At 41.3% G+C, this 21,515-nt stretch overlaps 1 protein-coding gene across 3 annotated transcripts in view; it reads left to right on the top strand.

The window, feature by feature from the left end:
• The window catches only part of C6H7orf57 (chromosome 6 C7orf57 homolog), a 42,039-nt gene extending 28,286 nt beyond the window's left edge, over nucleotides 1-13,753 (top strand). Inside the window, exons 7-10 of one of the 3 annotated variants that reach the window (XM_060781531.2) lie at nucleotides 4,791-4,891; nucleotides 6,215-6,330; nucleotides 8,830-8,847; nucleotides 13,103-13,753. In XM_060781531.2, the coding sequence (XP_060637514.2) occupies nucleotides 4,791-4,891; nucleotides 6,215-6,330; nucleotides 8,830-8,847; nucleotides 13,103-13,155 (288 nt within the window). In that variant the 3' untranslated portion in view covers nucleotides 13,156-13,753. Of the gene's footprint in view, nucleotides 1-4,790; nucleotides 4,892-6,214; nucleotides 6,331-8,829; nucleotides 8,978-13,102 lie in introns of all 3 variants that reach the window. The other 2 variants (XM_067470157.1, XM_060781532.2) reach the window with 2 other exon arrangements.
• Nucleotides 13,754-21,515: the final 7,762 nt, after the last annotated feature.

The raw sequence follows: 21,515 nt of genomic DNA, 5'->3' as shown, positions 1-21,515 counted from the left end.
AATATTCAAAAATATTTACATACAATTGTAATTTAAGACAAAGCCAACTCTGATTAAACCATTATTCTAACCTTCTTCAATGTAAATGTGCTCATATATCCTTCCAATAATAATAAAGGGAGTAAAATAATAAATGTAATAAAATATTAATAGAGTAAAATAATGGAAATGTAATAACAGTAATAAGAGAGTAAAATAATAAATGTAATAATAACAATAATAAATAGAGTAAAATAATAAATGTAATAACAATAAAGAGTAAAATAATAAATGTAATAACAACAATAATAGAGAAAATAATAAATGTTATAATTACAATAAAGAGTAAAATAATAAATGTAATAATAATAATAAATAGAGTAAATTAATTAATGCAATAGAAATAATACTAATAACAGAGTAAAATAGTAAATAACATTGACTCGAGTATAAGCCGAGGGGAGATTTTTCAGCCTAAAAAAGGGGCTGAAAAACTAGGCTTATACTCGAGTATATACAGTATATCTTTGTTCCCTACCCTGACAGGCCAGAATCTGAATAGAGTGGGAACCCTGAACCACAGCTTGTACATCCTAATATAGTTGCTAAGGCTGCCAAGTCACTACTGCAAAACTCATGTGATGGAATTATGGTTTTTAAAATCAAACTTACAATTCATTAGAAATTTTGACTACAGGGAGTCCCTGGGTTACAAACAAGGCAAGTTATGTCGATTTATTCTTAAATTGAATTTGTATGTAAGTTGGAATAGATATACTTTTAAAATGTAACTCCAGGCAATTTCCCTCATTTTGGATAGCATAGGGAAGGGTTAATACCCTGTAACGTTTGTTTCGCTGTCAGTGCCCCTATTCAGAAGATTTCACTTCATTTTCTGTCCCCGTGACAGTTGGAGTTTGAAAATTCTGGGTTGTTGTCGAAAAAATGGGTGATAAAGATTCAGTGGAGACACCTTTTCCCCGTGATAACCCTTTTAGGAGTGAATTTCACTTCCTAGAAGTAGATTTCCTCCCATTTCCTGTTATCTCACCCCTGTTTGTAACTAGGAATTCTCTGTAAGTCAGATATTTGTAACTCGGGGATTGCCTGTACAGGCTAAGTGTCAGTTGATCCCATACAACCTCCTTTCAGGTAAAGAACCATTTCCCAGTCTTTACTATGGAGCCCATCACCCAGTCCCTTGGTGTCTTAAGGGAAAGGATATAATCTATTTTTGGAAGAAATTTCCTTAGGATGCACAATTAAAAAAGGATGTGGGCAATTCTCAGAGTTAGCTCATGGGAAGCAATGTTAATTTCCCCTTCATATTTCGCCCCCTCCCTTTTCAGTTTGAAGAACTGAAACCCAGTCCACCTCTTTTTTAGCTGATTCCACTTATCATCAAAGGCATTTTGCCTTAAGGTTTCATGGTTCTGGAAAAGTACTTGCATTTGGTTTCACTTTGACCAAAGTTAACTGTTCAGCAGACTTTAATACAGTTTTCTATATCCATATGACTAGTGTTGCCCCATAGAGGGGAATGGCACCTCTGGCCTATGATTCTCTGGAGGCTGCTGGATTGTCTAACTGGCAAAGAAATTGGGAGCTATACTTTCAAGCCTGATGAAAATGTACTTTTTAACATATGAAGCTTGAGACAGTGAGAAACTTGAGACAGTGAGAAGTGATAAGAAACAAATCCAAGTGAAGTTCTAAGGGAGCAATCTAGACTTGTTGCCATGTATCCCATATTGGTCCTTTTTAGCATGAAGAAAAATTATCCAGTTGTAGGGGGAATACGTTTTCCATACATGTAGCTCGAAAATACATGGCATCTTTTTGAGCTACATGTCCATATACTCTATAGTAGTGGTTCTCAACCTGGGGTCCCCAGATGTTTTTGGCCTACAACTCCTAGAAATCTCAGCCAGTTTACCAGCTGTTAGGATTTCTGGGAGTTGAAGGCCAAAAACATCTGGGGACCCCAGGCTGAGAACCACTGCTCTATAGGAATATCAAAGAACCAGTGGAGCATCTCAGTTTCTGTCTTACAGCTACTGGTAAAGAGCACTCAAAACCAACTAAGGAAAGTGGGAGCAATTGGCCCTGTTTGATTGTTTGATGGAAGCATGGCGATGATGTACATCTGAGAAATATAACATGCCCTCAGAGGCATTATGTGTGAAGATTTTGTGTCAGTTGCCAGTGTAGGAGTAATTAGGTCCAAAAGAACTCATATAGGTGAAGGGGGTATCTCAGCAACATGTACCAGAACACGTATGTTTTTTAAATGTCCTTAGTTTTGAGAAAGTTTTTGAGCAATGGTATTCCCCGTAGTCACCTACGGATGTGAGAGCTGGACCATAGGGAAGGCTGAGTGAAGGAAGATAGATGCTTTTGAACTGTGGTGTTGGAGGAAAGTTCTAAGAGTGCCATGGACAGCGAGAAGATCCAACCAGTCCATACTTCAGGAAATAAAGCCCGACTGCTCATTGGAGGGAAGGATATTAGAGGCAAAGATGAAGCATTTTGGCCACATAATGAGAAGACAGGAAAGCTTAGAGAAGACAATTATGCTGGGGAAATGGAAGAAAAAGGGAAGAGGGGCCGACCAAGGGCAAGATGCATGGATGGTATCCTTGAAGTGACTGGCTTGACTTGAAGGAGATGGGGGTGTTGACGACCGACAGGGAGCTCTGGCGTGGGCTAGTCCATGAGGTCACAAAGAGTTGGAAGCGACTGAACGAATGAACAACAAAAGTTTTGAGAATGTCAAACAAAAGCTTTAGATACTAGTAGATGTCTAGGGAATGTCCACATTATTAGATCACTTTCTTGCACTTGGGTGGGTATGTGCAAGTGGACATTTGTATGATCAGTTTCAGACTTTGGTGGTATGGCCCTAGTGAACTAAAATTAAAGTTGTCAAGCAAAGTTCCTGACTGCAAATTAGAAAAAGTTTGGGACTGGGCATCTTGAAGGAGGAACTGAAAATAAATCCCACCCACTGCTCTGTTGTTGGGCACTAGCTGCTCTCAGAAAGTGGCACTCAATTTGTGATATTAAAATATACTTCATACTCTGCTTCTAGACTGATCAGCAGTAAACAGTAGATGATGATGATGGTTATTATTATTATTATGTTTATTGTTTTTATTATTATGCTTATTGTCTGCTTGTTGCTCTGTTACCATACAAATCTTCTTTGTTATAGCTTTCCTATGATGTTGAAAATCCTTATAGATTGATTCAAAACCATATGACCAGTGCGTAGGGCTTGGGTAGCCTTTTAGGATAAGATCTTTTTAGTTTTTAAGGTGTATGGTCTTACCACATTTCTATATTCAGAACAGGCTATGAGGCATTATGCCTTCCTACTCTCTGAGGCTCTGTAAAGCTTGGGAGACCTCTAAGGAAGATTTTAAAGAGATAGAGGCACTCCTATTTAGATTGCAAACGACTTGCAGAGTCTTACATCTCAAAGTAACCTGTTTAGCAGACCAGGAAGCAATTGGATTTAGGCTATATGTTACTTTACATATGTTTCTGCTTGCATTGTGATCTCTCTCACACACATATCTTAGCAAAATTGATAGTATTTCATTTAGATTGCATCAAACTGAGCTGCGTATATAAAAATCAAAAGATATATTGGGTTGTTGTAGGTTTTTTCGGGCTATATGGCCATGGTCTAGAGGCATTCTCTCCTGACGTTTCGCCTGCATTTATGGCAAGCATCCTCAGAGGTAGTGAGACCTCACTACCTCTGAGGATGCTTGCCATAGATGCAGGCAAAACGTCAAGAGAGAATGCCTCTAGACCATGGCCATATAGCCCGAAAAAACCTACAACAACCCAGTGATTCCGGCCATGAAAGCCTTCGACAATACAAAAGATATATTAGTTGTGTAATTTCCTAAATTTAAGAACTTGTAAAACTCTTTAAAAGTCAGCCATAGCAGAGCACCTGATGAACCAGCCTGGACACAGCATATTATTTGAGAACACAGAAATGCTGGACCACACCAACAACCACCATGTCAGACTACACAGAGAAGCCATTGAAATCCACAAGCATGTGGACAATTTCAACAGAAAGGAAGAGACCATGAAAATGAACAAAATCTGGCTACCAGTATTAAAAAACTCTAAAATTATAACAGCTAAACAACAGAGAGGAAAAAACCAGGCACAGATTAACACCTCCCAGCAACAGATTTTCCCAGGCTCAGGCAGGCCTTCAAATGCTAATGAAGGTGATCAGCTAAACATTCACACCTAGCTGCAGCAGGGAAGAGCTCCTTGCCCCACCCCAGCTATTCCACAGATATATAAACCATTTTTCCTACTTCCAACAGACCTCACACCTCTGAGGATGCTTGCCATAGATGCAGGCGAAACGTCAGGAGAAATGCCTCTAGAACATGGCTCTATAGCCCGAAAAAACCCACAAGAACCTACTCTTTAAAAGTCTTTTATGAGCTTTTCAAAAAGTCATGCAGAGAGTGATGTTCTTCTAGCTAAGGAGAGGGTAAACTATATTTGACAGGCAAACAGAAGTTAAAAAGAGAATGTGATTTGAAAGGGATGAGAGGGAAAGTATTAGTGGCAGAGAGAAATGAGGTAGCACAGAACATAAAATGCTAAAATTCCCACGCCAATGCCATAATGATTTTTTAAAAACAATATCAACAACCAGGTTGCAATACTTCTGCATGTATTATTTCTCTTCTGTTGTTCCTTTTAATTGTGTGGATACTTGTATGGATATTATTTGTGTTAACTAATAAACTGATTTTCTTTTTATATAGATAAAGCTTCCTGCTATAACACCAAAATACTCATACAGAACACCACAGCCAATTGCAACTAAGGAATTCCATGGAGGAAACCGGCTTTATTTCCCTCCAATGTTAGTAATAATATTTATTTTTAAAATCCAGATCTGTTGAATGTACAGGGTAATTCTTTTCTCCAATGTAAATGCATTCATAATGACACTCTGTGAGTGAATCCTCAAAATTTACTAACCTGTTGCTGGATGACAGTATTGATGGTACCAGTTTGTTCTGCCTTTGCCAAATTACTGTGTTGATAACTATCGGTAGAGACAGCAAAAGCAAGCTGTCTTTTGTTGTTAGGACTGAGAGACTGATCATGGTTATCTATATAAATAAAAATGTAATGTTTGTTTGTGGGATTAACATAACTCAAAAACCACTGGACCAATTGACACCAATTTTGGACACAATACACCTAACAACCCAATGTATGTCCTTCACTCAAAAAATTGATTTTTGTCATTTGGGAGTTGTAGTTGCTGGGATTTATAGTACACCTACAATCAAAGAGCATTCTGAACTCTACCAGTGATAGAATTAAACCAATCGTGGGACACAGAACTCCCACTAGAAGGGTTTGGTGGGCATTGACCTTGAGTTTAGGAGTTGTAGTTCGCCTCCATCCAGAGAGCACTTTGGACTCAAACGATGGATCTGGACCAAACTTGGCACGAATATTCCATATGCCCAAATATGAACACAGGTGGAGTTTGGGGGAAATATACCTTGACATTTGGGAGTTGTAGTTACTGGGATTTATAGTTCACTAGCTGTCCCCTGAACTATAAATCCCAGTAACTATAACTTGCAAATGTCAAGGTTTATTTCTCCGAAACTCCATCTGTGCTCATATTTGGGCATATTGAGTATTCATGCCTAGTTTGGTCCAGATCCATCATTGTTTGAGTCCACAGTGCTCTCTAGATGTAGATGCACTACAACTCCCAAACTCAAGGTCAATGCCCACCAAACCCTTCTAGTGATTTCTGTTGGTCAGGGGAGTCCTGTGTGCCAAGTTTGGTTCAATTCCATCGTTGGTGGAGTTCAGAATGCTCTTTGATTATAGGTGAACCATAAATCCCAACAACTACAACTCCCAAATGACAAAATCATAATGTTTTGAGTTCTGGTCACTCCTTGTGTTGTGAGGCATTTTCTTGCCAAAATTTGGTGTGATTTCGCTCATTGGTTCTTTTGTTTTTAAGGTACTCATTACGCACAGAGCATTTTTATATATAGATATAGATATTTACAATTTTAATGAAAACTTTGCTGAATATATTATTCATTTATATTTGTACATTAAATTGAAGAAAGATGAAATATTTTATGATAATAAAATAAAAGATGAGTTTAAAGCTTAATTCTGTTTTAATGTTTTTTTTGTGTGTAAGGCCTATTCACAAAAAAAATGAACCTGTTAACTTCAGCAAACTGATAAGCAGCGGTTACCGGGATGACTGGCTTCAGCAGCGTGAAGAATGGGAAAAAAAGAATTATCAGCCTAATGGTAAAGTTATATTTCTCCTTTTAAAACCCAAACCCTCTACTTATTTAAAAGAAGCAACAAGAATAGTTTTATGCAACTTTCTCTTAAAACCATGACATTTCCTGCTACATTATCTCTGGAAACTGAACCCCAGTATCTTTTCTCTAGGGTTTTGTTTCTTTTTTAATAAGTTAGAGTAAAGAGAACATACTGTGTTTCACTGCGTAATAGTCACTCTTTCCCCTCCTTTGGAGGTGATGCGACTATTATGTGGGGATTGTTTTTGCAACTATGCTTCCCTCTGTAGCTGCAAAGCCACCCTCATGCCTGTCAGTGATAGTTAAAAGGCCTCACTTGGCTGCCCACAGCTCTGACCAGCAGATGCTGATAAAGGCCTTATAGCTCTCTCTGGTATGTGTGCGGGTGAAGGCTCACCCATTTGTATGCCTGCCTGCCAGAGCTACACGACCTGTCTCAGCTGGTGGCAGCCCAGTGAGACCTCTTCACTCTCCCCAGCTTTCACTCATCTATACACCTGCTCCTCAGAGATACGGGGACTTCTATAGTTCCAAGGTGAAGGCACATAGTCAGGGAATGTGACTATTTAGCAAGGAATCAGAATCATAGAATCCTAGAGTTGGAAGAGACCTCATGGACCATCCAGTCCAACCCCCTGCCAAGAAGCAGGAATATTGCATTCAAAGCACCCCTGACAGATGGCCATCCAGCCTCTGTTTAAAAGCCTCCAAAGAAGGAGCCTCCACCACACTCCGGAGCAGAGAGTTCCACTGCTGAACAGCTCTCACAGTCAGGAAGTTCTTCCTAATGTTCAGATGGAATCTCCTTTCTTGTAGTTTGAAGCCATTGTTCCGCGTCCTAGTCTCCAAGGAAGCAGAAAACAAGCTTGCTCCCTCCTCCCTGTGACTTCCTCTCCCATATTTATACTTGGCTATCATGTCTCTTCTCAGCCTTCTCTTCTTCAGGCTAAACATGCCCAGCTTCTTAAGCCGCTCCTCATAGGGCTTGTTCTCCAGACCTTGATCATTCTAGTCGTCCTCCTCTGGACACATTCCAGTTTGTCAATATCTCTCTTCAATTGTGATGCCCAGAATTGGACACAATATTCCAGGTGTGGTCTAACCAAGGCAGAATTGAGGGGTAGCATGACTTCCCTGGATCTAGACATTATGCTCCAATTGATGCAGGGCAAAATCCCATTGGCTTTTTTTGCTGCCACATGACATTGTTGGCTCATGTTTAACTTGCTGTCCATGAGGACTCCAAGATCTTTTTCACATGTACTGCTCTCAAGTCAGGCATTGTCCCCCATTCTGTATCTTTGCATTTCGTTTTTGCATTTCGTTTTTCCTGCCTAAGTGGAGTATCTTGCATTTGTCACCGTTGAACTTCTTTTGTTAGTTTTGGCCCATCTCTCTAATCTGTCAGGATAGTTTTGAATTCTGCTCCTGTCCTCTGGAGTATTGGCTATCCCTCCCAATTTGGTGTCATCTGCAAACTTGATGATCCTGCCTTCTAACCCTTCATCTAAGTCATTAATAAAAATGTTGAACAGGACCGGGCCCAGGACAGAACCCTGCGGCACTCCACTCATCACTTCTTTCCAGGATGAAGAGGAAGCATTTGTGAGCACCCTCTGGGTTCGTCCATTTAACCAATTACAGATCCACCTCACCGTAGTTTTGCCTAGCCCACATTGGATTAGTTTGTTTGCCAGAAGGTCATGGCCTTACTGAAATCCAGGTATGCTACATCCATGGCATAAATATGTGACAGGACGCCACAGGGAGGAGGGAGCAAGCTTGTTTTCTGCTTCCTTGGAAACTAGGACGCGGAAGAATGACTTCAAACTACAAGAGAGGAGATTCCATCTGAACATGAGGAGGAACTTCCTGACTGTGAGAGCCGTTCAGCAGTGGAACTCTCTGCCCCGGAATGTGGTGGAGGCTGGATGGCCATCTGTCAGGGATGATTTGAATGCAACATTCCTGCTTCTTGGCAGGGGGTTGGACTGGATGGCCCATGAGGTCTCTTCCAACTCTTTGATTCTATGATTCTATTATCTCTAGTCTAGCAGTATGGCAGTATACACAACACATCATAATTGATATTTGCCACTGATTCTTATAGTGCATACCTCATGTACATGTATTTTAATGTGTGGTATAATATCACTCCTTTTGGATGATAGTTTGTTAGAAATGTCATTTGGCAGTCAAATATTCTGGGTTTTTAAAAAGTTCTTTCTACAAAGGTTTATTATTTGTAATAAAAGCATATTCCCTAGGCTTAGATTGCCTCATATTTTTCTTAAAATACTTTACAAGATCATGAAATTTATATAATTTGATTTTTTTACATGAAGGTGGGGAAGTTTGGCCTTTTGAATATTATTGTATTTCAGTTCCCATTATTCCTGATCATGCTGACTAGAGTCAATGGGAAGTGGAATCTAGTAAATTCATATTAAGTGAGTAAATACTTCTTTATTGTTTGTTGCAGATTCGCTTCTTCCTCCAAGTGAGTACAACAAGAAAATAGAAAAGAACCAGAAAGCTAGAAAAAATACATTGTCATACAAAAGAAAACCTAAATCGCAGTCTGGACTTCAGATAGGCGCTCAGCCTAAGAAGCCAGTTTTCCACTTCAGGTTGCCTCTTAAGTCCCATCCTAACACACAATCCTACCTTAATAGAAACCATTTCTTTAACTGAGATTTTTTTAAAATGCATATTTTAAAAATCTAAGCTTCATTCCAAATCTTTCTTTTAGTTGTGTATTATTATAACAAAAACCTGTTGATATGTTTACGTTATGCTTCCCCCCCCCCCCCCCAATGCATTCATTGTGATCCAGAGGCAGACATCTCCATATGTATACAGTCACAAGTTGCACTGGAGGAGCTACATTCCCAAATAGAACATTTTAATCAAAACTGTGAATAATCAAATCTAGAAAAGTCAGACCCACAAAAGCATTTTTCTAATAAGTTCTTTAGCAAGGGAGAATAGAGTGGAACTATTGCATCTTTCAATCTAGAAACTACATGCCTATTGTTGCAAGCCTAGAATCGAATTGGCTTTTTAGCTGCTGCAGATATTGTTGACTCATGTTCAGTTTGTGGCCTACTAAGACTCCAATCCAATTGTCACCCATTCTATATCTATTTATTTCATTTGTTCTTCCTAAGTGTCGTATCATACATTTCTCCCTGTTGAAATTCATGTTGTTAGTTTGGGTCCAGCTCTCTAATCCAGGGGTCCTCAAACTAAGGCCCGGGGGCCGGATGCGGCCCTCCAAGGTCATTTATCTGGCCCTCGCTCAGGGTCAGCCTAAGTCTGAAATTATTTGAAAGCACAAAACAACAACAAAATCCTATCTCATCAGCCAAAAGTAGTCACATTGAAAAACTAATAAGTTTATATTTGTTAACATTGTTCTTCATTTTAATTATTGTATTGTTTCAAAGTGTTTTTTGCACTACAAATAAGATATGTGCAGTGTGCATAGGAACTCATTCATGTTTTTTTCAAATTATAATCTGGCCCTCCAGCAGTTGGAGGCACTGTGACCTGGCCCTCTGTTTAAAAAGTTTGAGGACCCCCGCTCTAATCTTTTACGGTCATTTTGGATTCTGATTCTGTCCTTTGGGGTGTTAAACTATCCCTCCCAATTTGGCGTCATCTGCAAATTTGATAAACACATTGGAAAGGTCTGTCAGCAAGAAGGTAAGATTTGCTGTATATGGGACAAACCCAGTGTCTCCCAAATAATCTAAGAGGGGTATTTTTTAAGTAAGGTCCGTTTGAACATAAGTACACAACAAAAGTATTTTTAAAAAGTACATTTATTTTAAGAAAGTACATACTTCACTCTATTTTTTGGCATAGTTGCCAAGTTTGTTCAAACACTTATCATACCTCTGAATCAATTTTAAAATACCCTCTTCATAAAAACTTGCCGCCACCAAAAGCCAGCAAATAGTCTGTAATCAAAGAAGGGCGACCGGAGCGGTCCTCATCATGGACGTTGTCACGGCCATCTTTGAATTGTTGTACCCACGTATGCACTTTGCTTTTACTCATAACAGTATCACTGTACACTTCACAAATCTGTCGATGAATTTCTGCAGCAGGCAGGTTCCTTGCAGACAAAAACCGTATCACTGAGCGAACCTCACATGCGGAGGGTGAGCTGATAGTCTTAAACATTTTTAAAGCACAGAACAGAACCGTACAGGTTAGCTACAGAGCGGAAACTGAGCACAGTTGTTCCTGAGGCACGCCGGTACATGACGCTCGCGCTCGTTGCAGTATGCGCACGAACTACTAGTATCTACAACAAAGTGGACCGTACTTAAAAAATACCCCTCGTATATTCATGCTCTGGTGGCGTTGTTAAGAATAAGACAAAAATTATTACCTAGGCTGATTGAGAGCCCGAACGTAGTGTAGTGATTTTGTTTGTTTGTTTGTTTGTTTTTATAGAGGACAACAGAAATCCCTTTGGGAAGATCATACTAATTTAAGTTTAAGAGTAAGAGTAAGGCAATAACAAACCCCCTATAAATAAAGGATAATTGCACACCTGAATCTACATTGCCATATACCAAGAGTCCACGGGAGAAAAGGTTAAAGACTTTGTAAAACTAAAACAACAATTTTTATTGATTAGCCAGTTGGCCTTATCAAAAACAGACAGTGCAGACACAACATCCAACATACATCTACTCCTCTTAAAATAAAATAGAAATATACAGGTAGATATAAGATATAAGCATCAACTATCCTCGTCTCCCCTACACTGCACCCCAATCTGATCTATGTACTCCGTTCTCCTTTTAGCAGCTTTAAACAAATAAAGGGCAACTGGGTTGTTGTAGGTTTTTTCGGGCTGTATGGCCATGGTCTAGAGGCATTCTCTCCTGACGTTTCGCCTGCATCTATGGCAAGCATCCTCAGAGGTAGTGAGGTCTGTTGGAACTAGGAAAAAGGGTTTTATATATCTGTGGAATGACCAGGGTGAGACAAAGGACTCTTGTCTGCTGGAGCTAGGTGTGAATGTTTCAACTGACCACCTTGATTAGCATACAATGGGCTGATTGTGCCTGGAGCAAACTTTTGTTGAGAGGTAATTAGATGTCCCTGCCTGCTTCCTCTCTGTTGTTGTGCTGTTGCTACCAGTATTAAAAAACTGGCTACCAGTATTAAAAAACTAAAATTGCAACTACCACTGCCATGAAACAATAGTATTGACCCATGGCAGTTAAAGTGGTGCCAAACTGCATTAATTCTACAGCAGTGGTTCCCAACCTTTTTTTGACCAGGGACCACTTTGATCAGGGACTACTTGACCAGGGACCACCCTCCTTACTTAGGCGATCCCTCGTTTTCCGAGGAGGATTGTCTTCCAGTATTCTTGTGGGTCCGTATGTGACTGTGGAGCCCTATTCTTGCTCTGCATCTTCTTTCGCAGTGAGGGCATTGGTTTTCAGGTGGAAGGCGGTCTCGGTCGGGATTGGCTTGACGCGCTTCTCCCTTTCGCCCTCCATTCGTGCCTCTTCAAATTCTGCAGCACTGCTGGTCACAGCTGACCTCCAGCTGGAGCGCTCAAGGGCCAGGGCTTCCCAGTTCTCAGTGTCTATGCCAGAGTTTTTAAGGTTGGCTTTGAGCCCATCTTTAAATTTCTTTTCCTGCCCACCAACATTCCATTTTCCGTTCTTGAGTTCGGAGTAGAGCAACTGCTTTGGGAGACGGTGGTCGGGCATCCGGACAACGTGGCCAGTCCAGCAGAGTTAGTGGCGGAGGACCACGCTTCAATGCTGGTGGTCTTTGCTCCTTCCTGCACACTGACATTTGTCCGCCTGTCTTCCCAAGAGATTTGCAGGATTTTCCGGAGATAGCACTGATGGAATCGTTCCAGGAGTTGCATGTGACGTCTGTAGACAGTCCACGTCTCACAGGCATATAGCAGGGTTGGGAGGACAATAGCTTTATAAACAAGCACCTTGCTATCCCTATGGATGTCCCTGTCCTCAAACCCTCTCTGCTTCATTCGGAAAAATCCTGCGCTTGCAGAGCTCAGGCAGTGTTGTATTTCGGTGTTGATGTTGACTTTGGTGGAGAGGTGGCTGCCAAGGTAGTGGAAACATTAGTACCACTCTCCAACATTAGTACCAAAAGGGTTACGAATCAGTTTTTGGTCAACTTCAGATTTGGTTTGGGGTGCTGATTCAGAAAATTGCATTGGATAGACCATATCAGCTCTAGTTTCTGATATAGAGTATATGCCATGGTCAACAATAGGGAAGGAGTGACAGGCAGCGTAAAAGGAGTGGAAATTAAATAAATAAATAAAATAAATAAAGAGGAAGGAGGCTCGCAGACCAAATTTTCATCCTCACAGCCCACAGGTTAAGAACCACTGTTCTACGATGTTTATGAACCCTTATTAGGGGTGAGAAAAGCAGTATAGAAATACTGTAAATAAATATTGAAAAGGAAGCATTCAGTTTCTATTCCAAATATGTTTGCATCTTTAAATTTTTCTGCCAGTCCTACTGTTGATAGACCATCTTAGCCCTAAAGTTTTAAAAGAAGAAGGCATTAAAATGAGAATTCATCATTTAGAAAGCTCTGGATTAATTTCAAATAAACACTACACATGCATTTCTCTTTTCCACCTATCCTGGATAGTTTCCTCTGTTAAAGTACACAAATCCATATTTATCACCCGTGATTGAGTGAGAATGTCATTTTTGTCTCTTCTGTTTCAGATTCAGAGCCATCCCAGCCAGAATCGACACAAACAGACAATGAGACTTCATAGAATTGCTACATATTCTATTGCTATTTCAAAATAGCACAGCATGCAACACATCTTAAGAAGCAAGCTTCAATAGTTCAATTTTGATATGTTATATTATGCAATTCCTTACATGATATTTAAAGAATAGGGCACAGTCACCCCTGTTTGTTCAGTAAGTTTGCAACTGGCATGAATTTGGCCCAGTAATTGGTTCCAGCAAGCCTTTGATGTCTAGATGCTTGTATCTGTTGTCATAGTCTTTTGCTGGTATTTTACAATTCTCACTCTTCTAATGCCGTTTATCACCAACTCCTGGCTAGATTTCATAACAGCCTAGTAGTGTTTAAAAGCAATTTCAGATGGGTTAGACTTGTAATATCCCTGAAGCCACAGGGCCCAGTTAATACAGGGAATTTCAATGCTAACCCTTATTTTTGTATTTCCAAGTCTTGAATGGGTAAGTAAAAGCATTCTAGTAATGTTATATTGAATTTCAAATATATCTTGCAGAATGTTGGATTGTATTGATAATTTTCAACATTCTTATTTTCTTCTATTTATAACTCACACCATATAAGCTTACTTTCTACTTGAATAAACATGATTAGAAAAGAGGAAATTGTCTCTTAATTTTTTTAAAAAGAATTTTGGGGCATTGCAATTAATACAACATTTAATCACAGTTTAACTTTCTTTGAAAAGGAGGAGGCTATCAAACAAGATGGTTAAACAGAGACTATATGGGTTGTTGTAGGTTTTCCAGACTATATGGCCATGTTCTAGAGGGATTTTCTCCTGACGTTTCGCCTGCATCTATGGCAAGCATCCACAGAGGTAGTGAGGTCTGCTGGAAGTAGGAAAATGGTTTTACATATCTGTAAACTCAAAAATTACAACAGCAAAACAACAGAGAGTAAACAATCAGGCACATCAAATCACCTCTCAAAGAAAGATTCCCCCAGGCACTTCCAAGCCATTAAATGCTAATCAAAGTGGTCAGTTGAAACATTCACACCTAGCTCCAGCAGACAAGAGTCCTTTGTCTCACCCTGGCCTTTCCACAGATATATAAACCCATTTTCCTACTTCCAGCAGACCTCACTACCTCTGAGGATGCTTGCCATAGATGCAGGCGAAACGTCAGGAGAAAATGCCTCTAGAACATGGCCATATAGCCCGGAAAACCTACAACAACCCAGTGATTCCGGCCATGAAAGCCTTCGACAATACAGAGACTAGATGGCCATCAATTGGAAGTGAATTGATCGTGTATTTCTGCTCAACAGAGATTTGGATTGTATAGTCCTTGTGGTTGCTTCCAACCCTTTGCTTCTGTTATTATTTTTGCAGGGGGAAGCAGAAGATTTAAAGTTCTACCAGTTATGTCATGGATTCCACTTTGTAGCCCCATTTCTTGATGTTGGCGCTGCATCTCGTGGTGCCAGAGCGCAGTCTGTTCAGCGCCTTCCAAGTTGCCCAGTTTCCTGTGTGCCCAGGGGGGAAGTCTTATTTGGTATCAGCCATTGATTGAGGTTCTGGGTTTGAGCCTGGCGCTTTTGGACTCTCGCTTGCTAAGGTGTTTCAGTGAGTGTCTCTGTAGATCTCAGAAAACTATTTCTTGATTTAAGTCGTTGATGTGCTGGCTGATACCCAAAGAAGGGATGAGCTGGAGATGTCACTGCCTTCATCCTTTCTCTATTGGCTGCTACTTCCCAGCAGAAGTCAGGTGGTGCAATACTGGCTAAACAGTGTAATTTCTCCAGTGGTGTAGGGCGCAGACACCCCGTGATAATGCGGCATGTTCATTAAGAGCCACATCCACTGTTTTAGCGTGGTGAGATGTGTTCCACACTGGGCATGCATACTCAGCAGCAGAGTAGCATAGCGCAAGGGCAGATGTCTTCACTGTGTCTGGTCGTGATCCCCAGGTTGTGCCAGTCAGTTTTCGTATGATATTGTTTCTAGCACCCACCTTTTGCTTGATATTCAGACAGTGCTTCTTGTAGGTCAGAGCACGGTCCAGAGTGATTCCCAGGTATTTGGGTTGCTGCAATGCTCCAGTGGGATTCCTTCTCAGGTGATCCTCAGAGCTCAGGATGCTTGTCTGTTCTTAAGGTGAAGAGCACATGTCTGCGTTTTAGATGGGTTAGGGATCAGCTGGTTTTCCCTATAATAGGCAGTAAGAGCACCTAGAGGTTCGGAGAGCTTCTGTTCAACCATCTCAAAGCTCCCTGCTTGAGCAGTAATGGCACGATCATCAGCATAGATGAAGCTCTTTTTCCCTTCTGGCAGTGGCTGGTCATTTGTGTAAATGTTGAACATGGATGGAGCAAGCACGCTCCCCTGAGGCAGGCCGTTCTTCTGTTTCCGCCATCTGCTTCTCTGGCCCTGGAACTCAACAAAAAAGCTCCTGTTTTGTAGCAGGTTTCCTATGAGGTGGGTGAGGTGGTAGTCCTTTGTGATATTATACATTTTTCTCAGGAGGAGGTGATGGTTCACAATATCGTAAGCTGCTGAAAGGTCTATGAAGACAGCTCCTGTCCAGTTAGTAAAAGCACACTTACCATATATTCCGGCATATAAGATGACTGGGCGTATAAGATGACCCCCAACTTTTCCAGTTAAAATATAGAGTTTGGTGTATACTCACCATATAAGACTACCCCTCTTCCAACACACACCAAATAAAAATTTTAAAAGCGTCAGATTTGATTTCAATATAGTATTTTTCCTATTACTGTACCTCCTTCTCTACCTCTCAGATCTTGCACATGCGCACCTGCACCACTTCACTGGAGTCTTCAGGAGTGAGATCTGAGAGGCAGAGGAGGAGGTACAGTAATTGGATACAAGGGCGGGCCAGACAGGTAAGAGAGTTGTGTTTTTCTGGGCCCAGAGCCACTCTTATCTCTTTTTTCCATACCCCGAGCGCCTGCAGCTTGCTCAGCCCTTCACTTACACCTTCCTGGTGAGACACCCCTTTACCTCACCATCGGGACCACATTAAGTCCACAAATCCTGATCCTCCGAGCTTGGGATGCTTGTTTGTTCTTAAGGTGAAAAGCACATGTCTGTGTTTTAGATGGATTAGGGATCAGCTGGTTTTCCCTGTAATAGGCAGTAAGAGCACCTAGAGCTTTGGAGATCTTCTGTTCAACCATCTCAAAGCTCCCTGCTTGAGCGGTAATTGGACTTAACTGAAATACACTTAGTGCAACAAACAACAGTGCTGGTTCCACAACAGAAGCAGCCCAGCTGTTCAACCCTCACCCCTGAAATACGAGGGCGTTTTGGGGTTTCAGGGCAGTGGCAGCATTATTTGCAGTCTTTCCTAGATTCGTGTACAAGAGCAAACTCCTCCCACCTGCTTTTGCCTCATGAGAGTGCAAATTCTAAAATCGCATGATACTAAGAGCACCAGGGAGTGGTATGAAGTTGCAGTTTTAACTATGAAGGAGATAGGATGAAAGGGAATTGGAATTCGTTTTTAGTTCAAATTGAATGCACGACTGAGAATACGGATACTTTTTATTACACTCTTTAGGCAAAACGATTATACAAAAAGGATCTTCATCAACCATTAAAGTAAAACTTGTTAAGAATCAAGCCAACGAGAGCTCTAGAGAGTTTCCTTTTATCATAGCAATAGTCTCCCTGAGGCATTTGGGTTGAGGCTTAGCCTGTGTTTTGAGACTCTTTAATTTGAGGGATTTTAGAGCTCCAAAAAAGAATTCGCTTCAGGGTCAAACTTGGCCTAGTCTACAAAGTGTCGCTAATAGAACAAGTAGAATGGAATTTTCTGTAGGCCTATCTACTTAAATGTGAAAAATGGTGAATAGCAAAAAAAAAAAGTATTTATACAGGTTATAATACAGATTGAGTTCCCCTTATCCTGGAATATGAAATAGTTCAAAAACTGAAACATCAGCTGAATCATAGAATCATAGAATCAAAGCGTTGGAAGAGACCTCATGGGCCATCCAGTCCAACCCCCTGCCAAGAAGCAGGAATATTGCATTCAAATCACCCCTGACAAATGGCCATCCAGCCTCTGCTTAAAAGCTTCCAAAGAAGGAGCCTCCACCACACTCCGGGGCAGAGAGTTCCACTGCTGAACGGCTCTCACAGTCAGGAAGTTCTTCCTAATGTTCAGATGGAATCTCCTCTCTTGTAGTTTGAAGCCATTTTTCCGCGTCCTAGTCTCCAAGGAAGCAGAAAACAAGCTTGCTCCCTCCTCCCTGTGGCTTCCTCTCACATATTTATACATGGCTATCATATCTCCTCTCAGCCTTCTCTTCTTCAGGCTAAACATGCCCAGTTCCCTAAGCCGCTCCTCATAGGGCTTGTTCTCCAGACCCTTGATCATTTTAGTCGCCCTCCTCTGGACAAATTCCAGCTTGTCAATATCTCTCTTGAATTGTGGTGCCCAGAATTGGACACAATATTCCAGATGTGGTCTAACCAAAGCAGAATAGAGGGGTAGCATTACTTCCTTAGATCTAGACACTATGCTCCTATTGATGCAGGCCAAAATCCCATTGGCTTTTTTTGCCGCCACATCACATTGTTGGCTCATGTTTAACTTGTTGTCCACGAGGACTCCAAGATCTTTTTCACACGTACTGCTCTCGAGCCAGGCGTCACCCATTCTGTATCTTTGCATTTCATTTTTTCTGCCAAAGTGGAGCATCTTACATTTGTCACTGTTGAACTTCATTTTGTTAGTTTTGGCCCATCTCTCTAATCTGTCAAGATCGTTTTGAATTCTGCTCCTGTCCTCTGGACTATTGGCTATCCCTCCCAATTTGGTGTCATCTGCAAACTTGATGATCATGCCTTCTAGCCCTTCATCTAAGTCATTAATAAAGATGTTGAACAGGACCGGGCCCAGGACGGAACCCTGCGGCACTCCGCTCGTCACTTCTTTCCAAGATGAAGAGGAAGCATTAGTGAGCACTCTCTGTGTTCGTCCACTTAACCAATTACAGATCCACCTCACCGTAGTTTTGCCTAGCCCACATTGGACTAGTTTCCTTGCCAGAAGGTCATGGGGGACCTTGTCGAAGGCCTTACTGAAATCCAGGTACGCTACATCCACGGCATTCCCCGCATCTACCCAGCTTGTAGCTCTATCGAAGAAAGAGATCAGATTAGTCTGGCATGACTTGTTTTTGATAAATCCATGTTGACTATTAGCGATGACTGCATTTGTTTCTAAGTGTTTGCAGACCGCTTCCTTAACAATCTTTTCCAGAATCTTGCCCGGTATCGACGTGAGGCTGACCGGACGGTAGTTGTTTGGGTCATCCTTTTTTCCCTTCTTGAAGATTGGGACCACATTGGCCCTCCTCCAATCTGCTGGAACTTCTCCCGTTCTCCAAGAACTCTCAAAGATGGTTGCCAATGGTTCCGAAATGAACATAAGCAGATCTTCCAGGTACATAGGTCCTTGTTTTCCACCCACCCAATGGCTATGTGGGGCAAGGTTGCCCTGAACACAGCTGCAAGGAAAAGTATGGAGTTTTTGTTGTTGTTGGTTTTTTTTTGTCGTGTCAAGAGTGACTTGTGAAACTGTGGTTATATATTTATTTATGTATTTATTTGCCATACTTGTACCCCGCCCTTCTCTATATTTTAATAATCTTTATTACTTTTAGAAAAAACATAGAAACACAGAAACGTCACTAGAAATTAGAAATTTCATGTACATCAATATATAAAATCCACAATCCAAGGAGGGGGAAAATGGGAAGGGGCAGTGTGGGGGGAGGGGAAGGGAAGGGAAGGGTATTACACACATAAAACATACACAACATAGGCCCCCTGTCCCTCCGTTCGGAGGTAGGGTGGGCGGTGACTTCCATTTAGTTTCCGTCTGGAGCTGATCCATACATATTGCCGGAGATGGACTGTCTCCTCCGGGCTTGGGTTGCACCTGATTCAGTCTATGCGCTAACTAGCTGTGTCTCTTGCAGTGTGCTCAAACTTACGCTTCGTATTTCTTTGTTTCATAATCATCAAAGTTCGCCCAGTCCGTCTGTTTAATTGGCTGTCCCGTACTTGATTTCAGCAGGAAGGTCAGCTTGTCCATATCCCTTAATTCCGAGACTTTGTTCAGCCATTCTTCCACTGTGGGGATCTGGTTATCTTTCCAGTATCTTGCCAGTACTGTTCGTGCTGCAGTCGATAGATACATCCAGAGAATGTCTTCATTATCGTCCAGCCTGAAGTCTTCATCCGTTAATCCCAGTAAAAAATACTCGGGTTTCCTTGGAAATCTGATTTTAAAGATTTTTTGAGCCTCTTCTTGGATGCCTTGCCAATATTTTTTCACTGCTGGGCAGGACCACCACATATGGAAGTAGGTGCCTGGATGTTCTTTGCATTTCCAGCAAGAGATCTTGACATTTTTATACATTTGGCTGAGTTTGTAGGGTGTTAGGTACCACCGATGAAATGTCTTTAGCCAATTCTCTTTTAATGCCGTGGAGCAGGAGTATTTTAGCTTTTTTCTCCACACTAGTTGCCATTCATGTAGCTTTATTGGCCGTCCTATATTCTGGGCCCATTGAATCATGCAATTTTTGATTTCCTCTGTTTCAGTTTCCCAAGTGAGGAGTTGGTTATACAGTTTGGAGATAAGCTTCTTTTCCGTACTCAGTACTGTATCCCAGGGTGATAGTTTTTCCTCAAACCCGATTTTCTCGTCTTGCTTAAAGGTTTCTCGGAGCTGAAAGTATTGAAGCCATGTAAGGTTTTTAAACTCCTGTGTTAGTTCTTCCTGCTGTTTCATGCTCCATTTGTAATTTTCTTTATCTTTAACTAAAATGTCCTTATAGGTTGGCCATCTCTGCCAGCCGAGCAGGCGCCTCTGTTTCGCCTCGATTGGGGACAGCCACTGGGGGGTTCTAGAGTAGAAATAATTCTTGTACTTATTCCAGACTTTGAGGAGGCTGGATCTTATGAAATGATTATCGAAGTTGCTTTCCAGTTTTGACCTACCGTACCAAAGGTACGCGTGCCATCCCACCCTAAGATTGAACCCCTCTAGCGTTAGGATCTTTTCATTTTTAAGAGATGCCCAATCCTTTACCCATATTAGACTGCAGGCCTCAAAATAGGTTTTTAAACTTGGAAGGCCAAAACCCCCTCTATCCCTTCTATCCACTATCACCCGATGTTTCAGTCTGGGTTTTTTCCCTCCCCATATAAATTTCCTTAAGTCTTTGTTCCAATTATCGAAAATTTTGGTGTTTCTTATGATGGGTAAGTTTTGGAAAAGGTAGAGGAATCTTGGTAGGATGGTCATTTTGATTAGCCCAATTTTCCCCAGCAGTGAGAGCTTCAAGAACTTCCACTGCGCAATATCTTTCTTCACTCTCTTCCAGGTAGGTTCATAGTTGTTTTTGAACAGGTTGGCATTGCTGGCCGTGAGCCAGATCCCAAGATATCTTATTTTTTTACTTGTCTCCAGTCCTGTTATTCTTCTCAGCTCCGCCTGCTTGATCGGCTCCATGTTCTTTGTTAGGAGATACGTCTTGCTTTTGTTTATTTTAAAACCTGAGACCCTGCCAAACTCTTCTAATATAGAGATCCATCTCTGAATGTTGTTACGGGGATCTTCAATGATGCAGATGACGTCATCTGCGTACGCTCTTATCTTGTATTCATGAGTCGCGATCTTCATTCCTTTAATTGTTTTGTCTTCTTTAATTGATTTTAAAAGGATTTCTAGGGCCAGGATAAAGAGCAGGGGAGATAGAGGACAACCCTGCCTCGTCCCTTTCGAGATCTGTATTTTCCCTGACGAGTTGGAGTTTATTAACAATTTAGCCGATTGTTCAGAGTAGATGGAGAAAATTGCGTTTTTAAACGAGAAGCCGATATCTATTTCCTCTAACAAAAATTTTAAGAATTTCCAACTGAGGTTGTCGAAGGCTTTCTCGGCATCCAGGGATAACAGAGCCATTTCTTTTTGAGTATTAATATCATAGTATTCGATGGTGTCAATGATGACTCGTAGATTGTCTTTTGTGCTTCTGCCTGGAAGAAAGCCCGCTTGTTCTTCTCCAATCCAGCCAGAAAGAAATCTTTCTAATCTTTTCGCTAAGATGGCGGCGAATATTTTGTAATCAACGTTTAATAAGGAGATCGGTCTATAGTTCTGTTTTTCCGATCCATCCAGGTCTCCTTTTTTGCCTCTTTCCATGAGTCGGGAATCCGGCCTGTGGTGAGCGCTAAGTTCATGATTTTATGCAGGAATGGTAGCAGCTCCTCTTTTAGTGTTTTGTAAAAACAGGCGGAGAAGCCGTCAGGGCCCGGAGCCTTATTTGTGGGTAGATTGGAGATCATCTCCGCAATTTCCTCTTCTGATATTTCCC

The sequence above is a fragment of the Anolis sagrei genome, chromosome 6 (assembly GCF_037176765.1).
Source record: "Anolis sagrei isolate rAnoSag1 chromosome 6, rAnoSag1.mat, whole genome shotgun sequence".
Lineage (NCBI taxonomy): Eukaryota > Metazoa > Chordata > Lepidosauria > Squamata > Dactyloidae > Anolis > Anolis sagrei.
The sequence above is the reverse complement of the archived record's forward strand: the minus strand, read 5'-3'. Positions and strand labels throughout refer to the sequence as shown.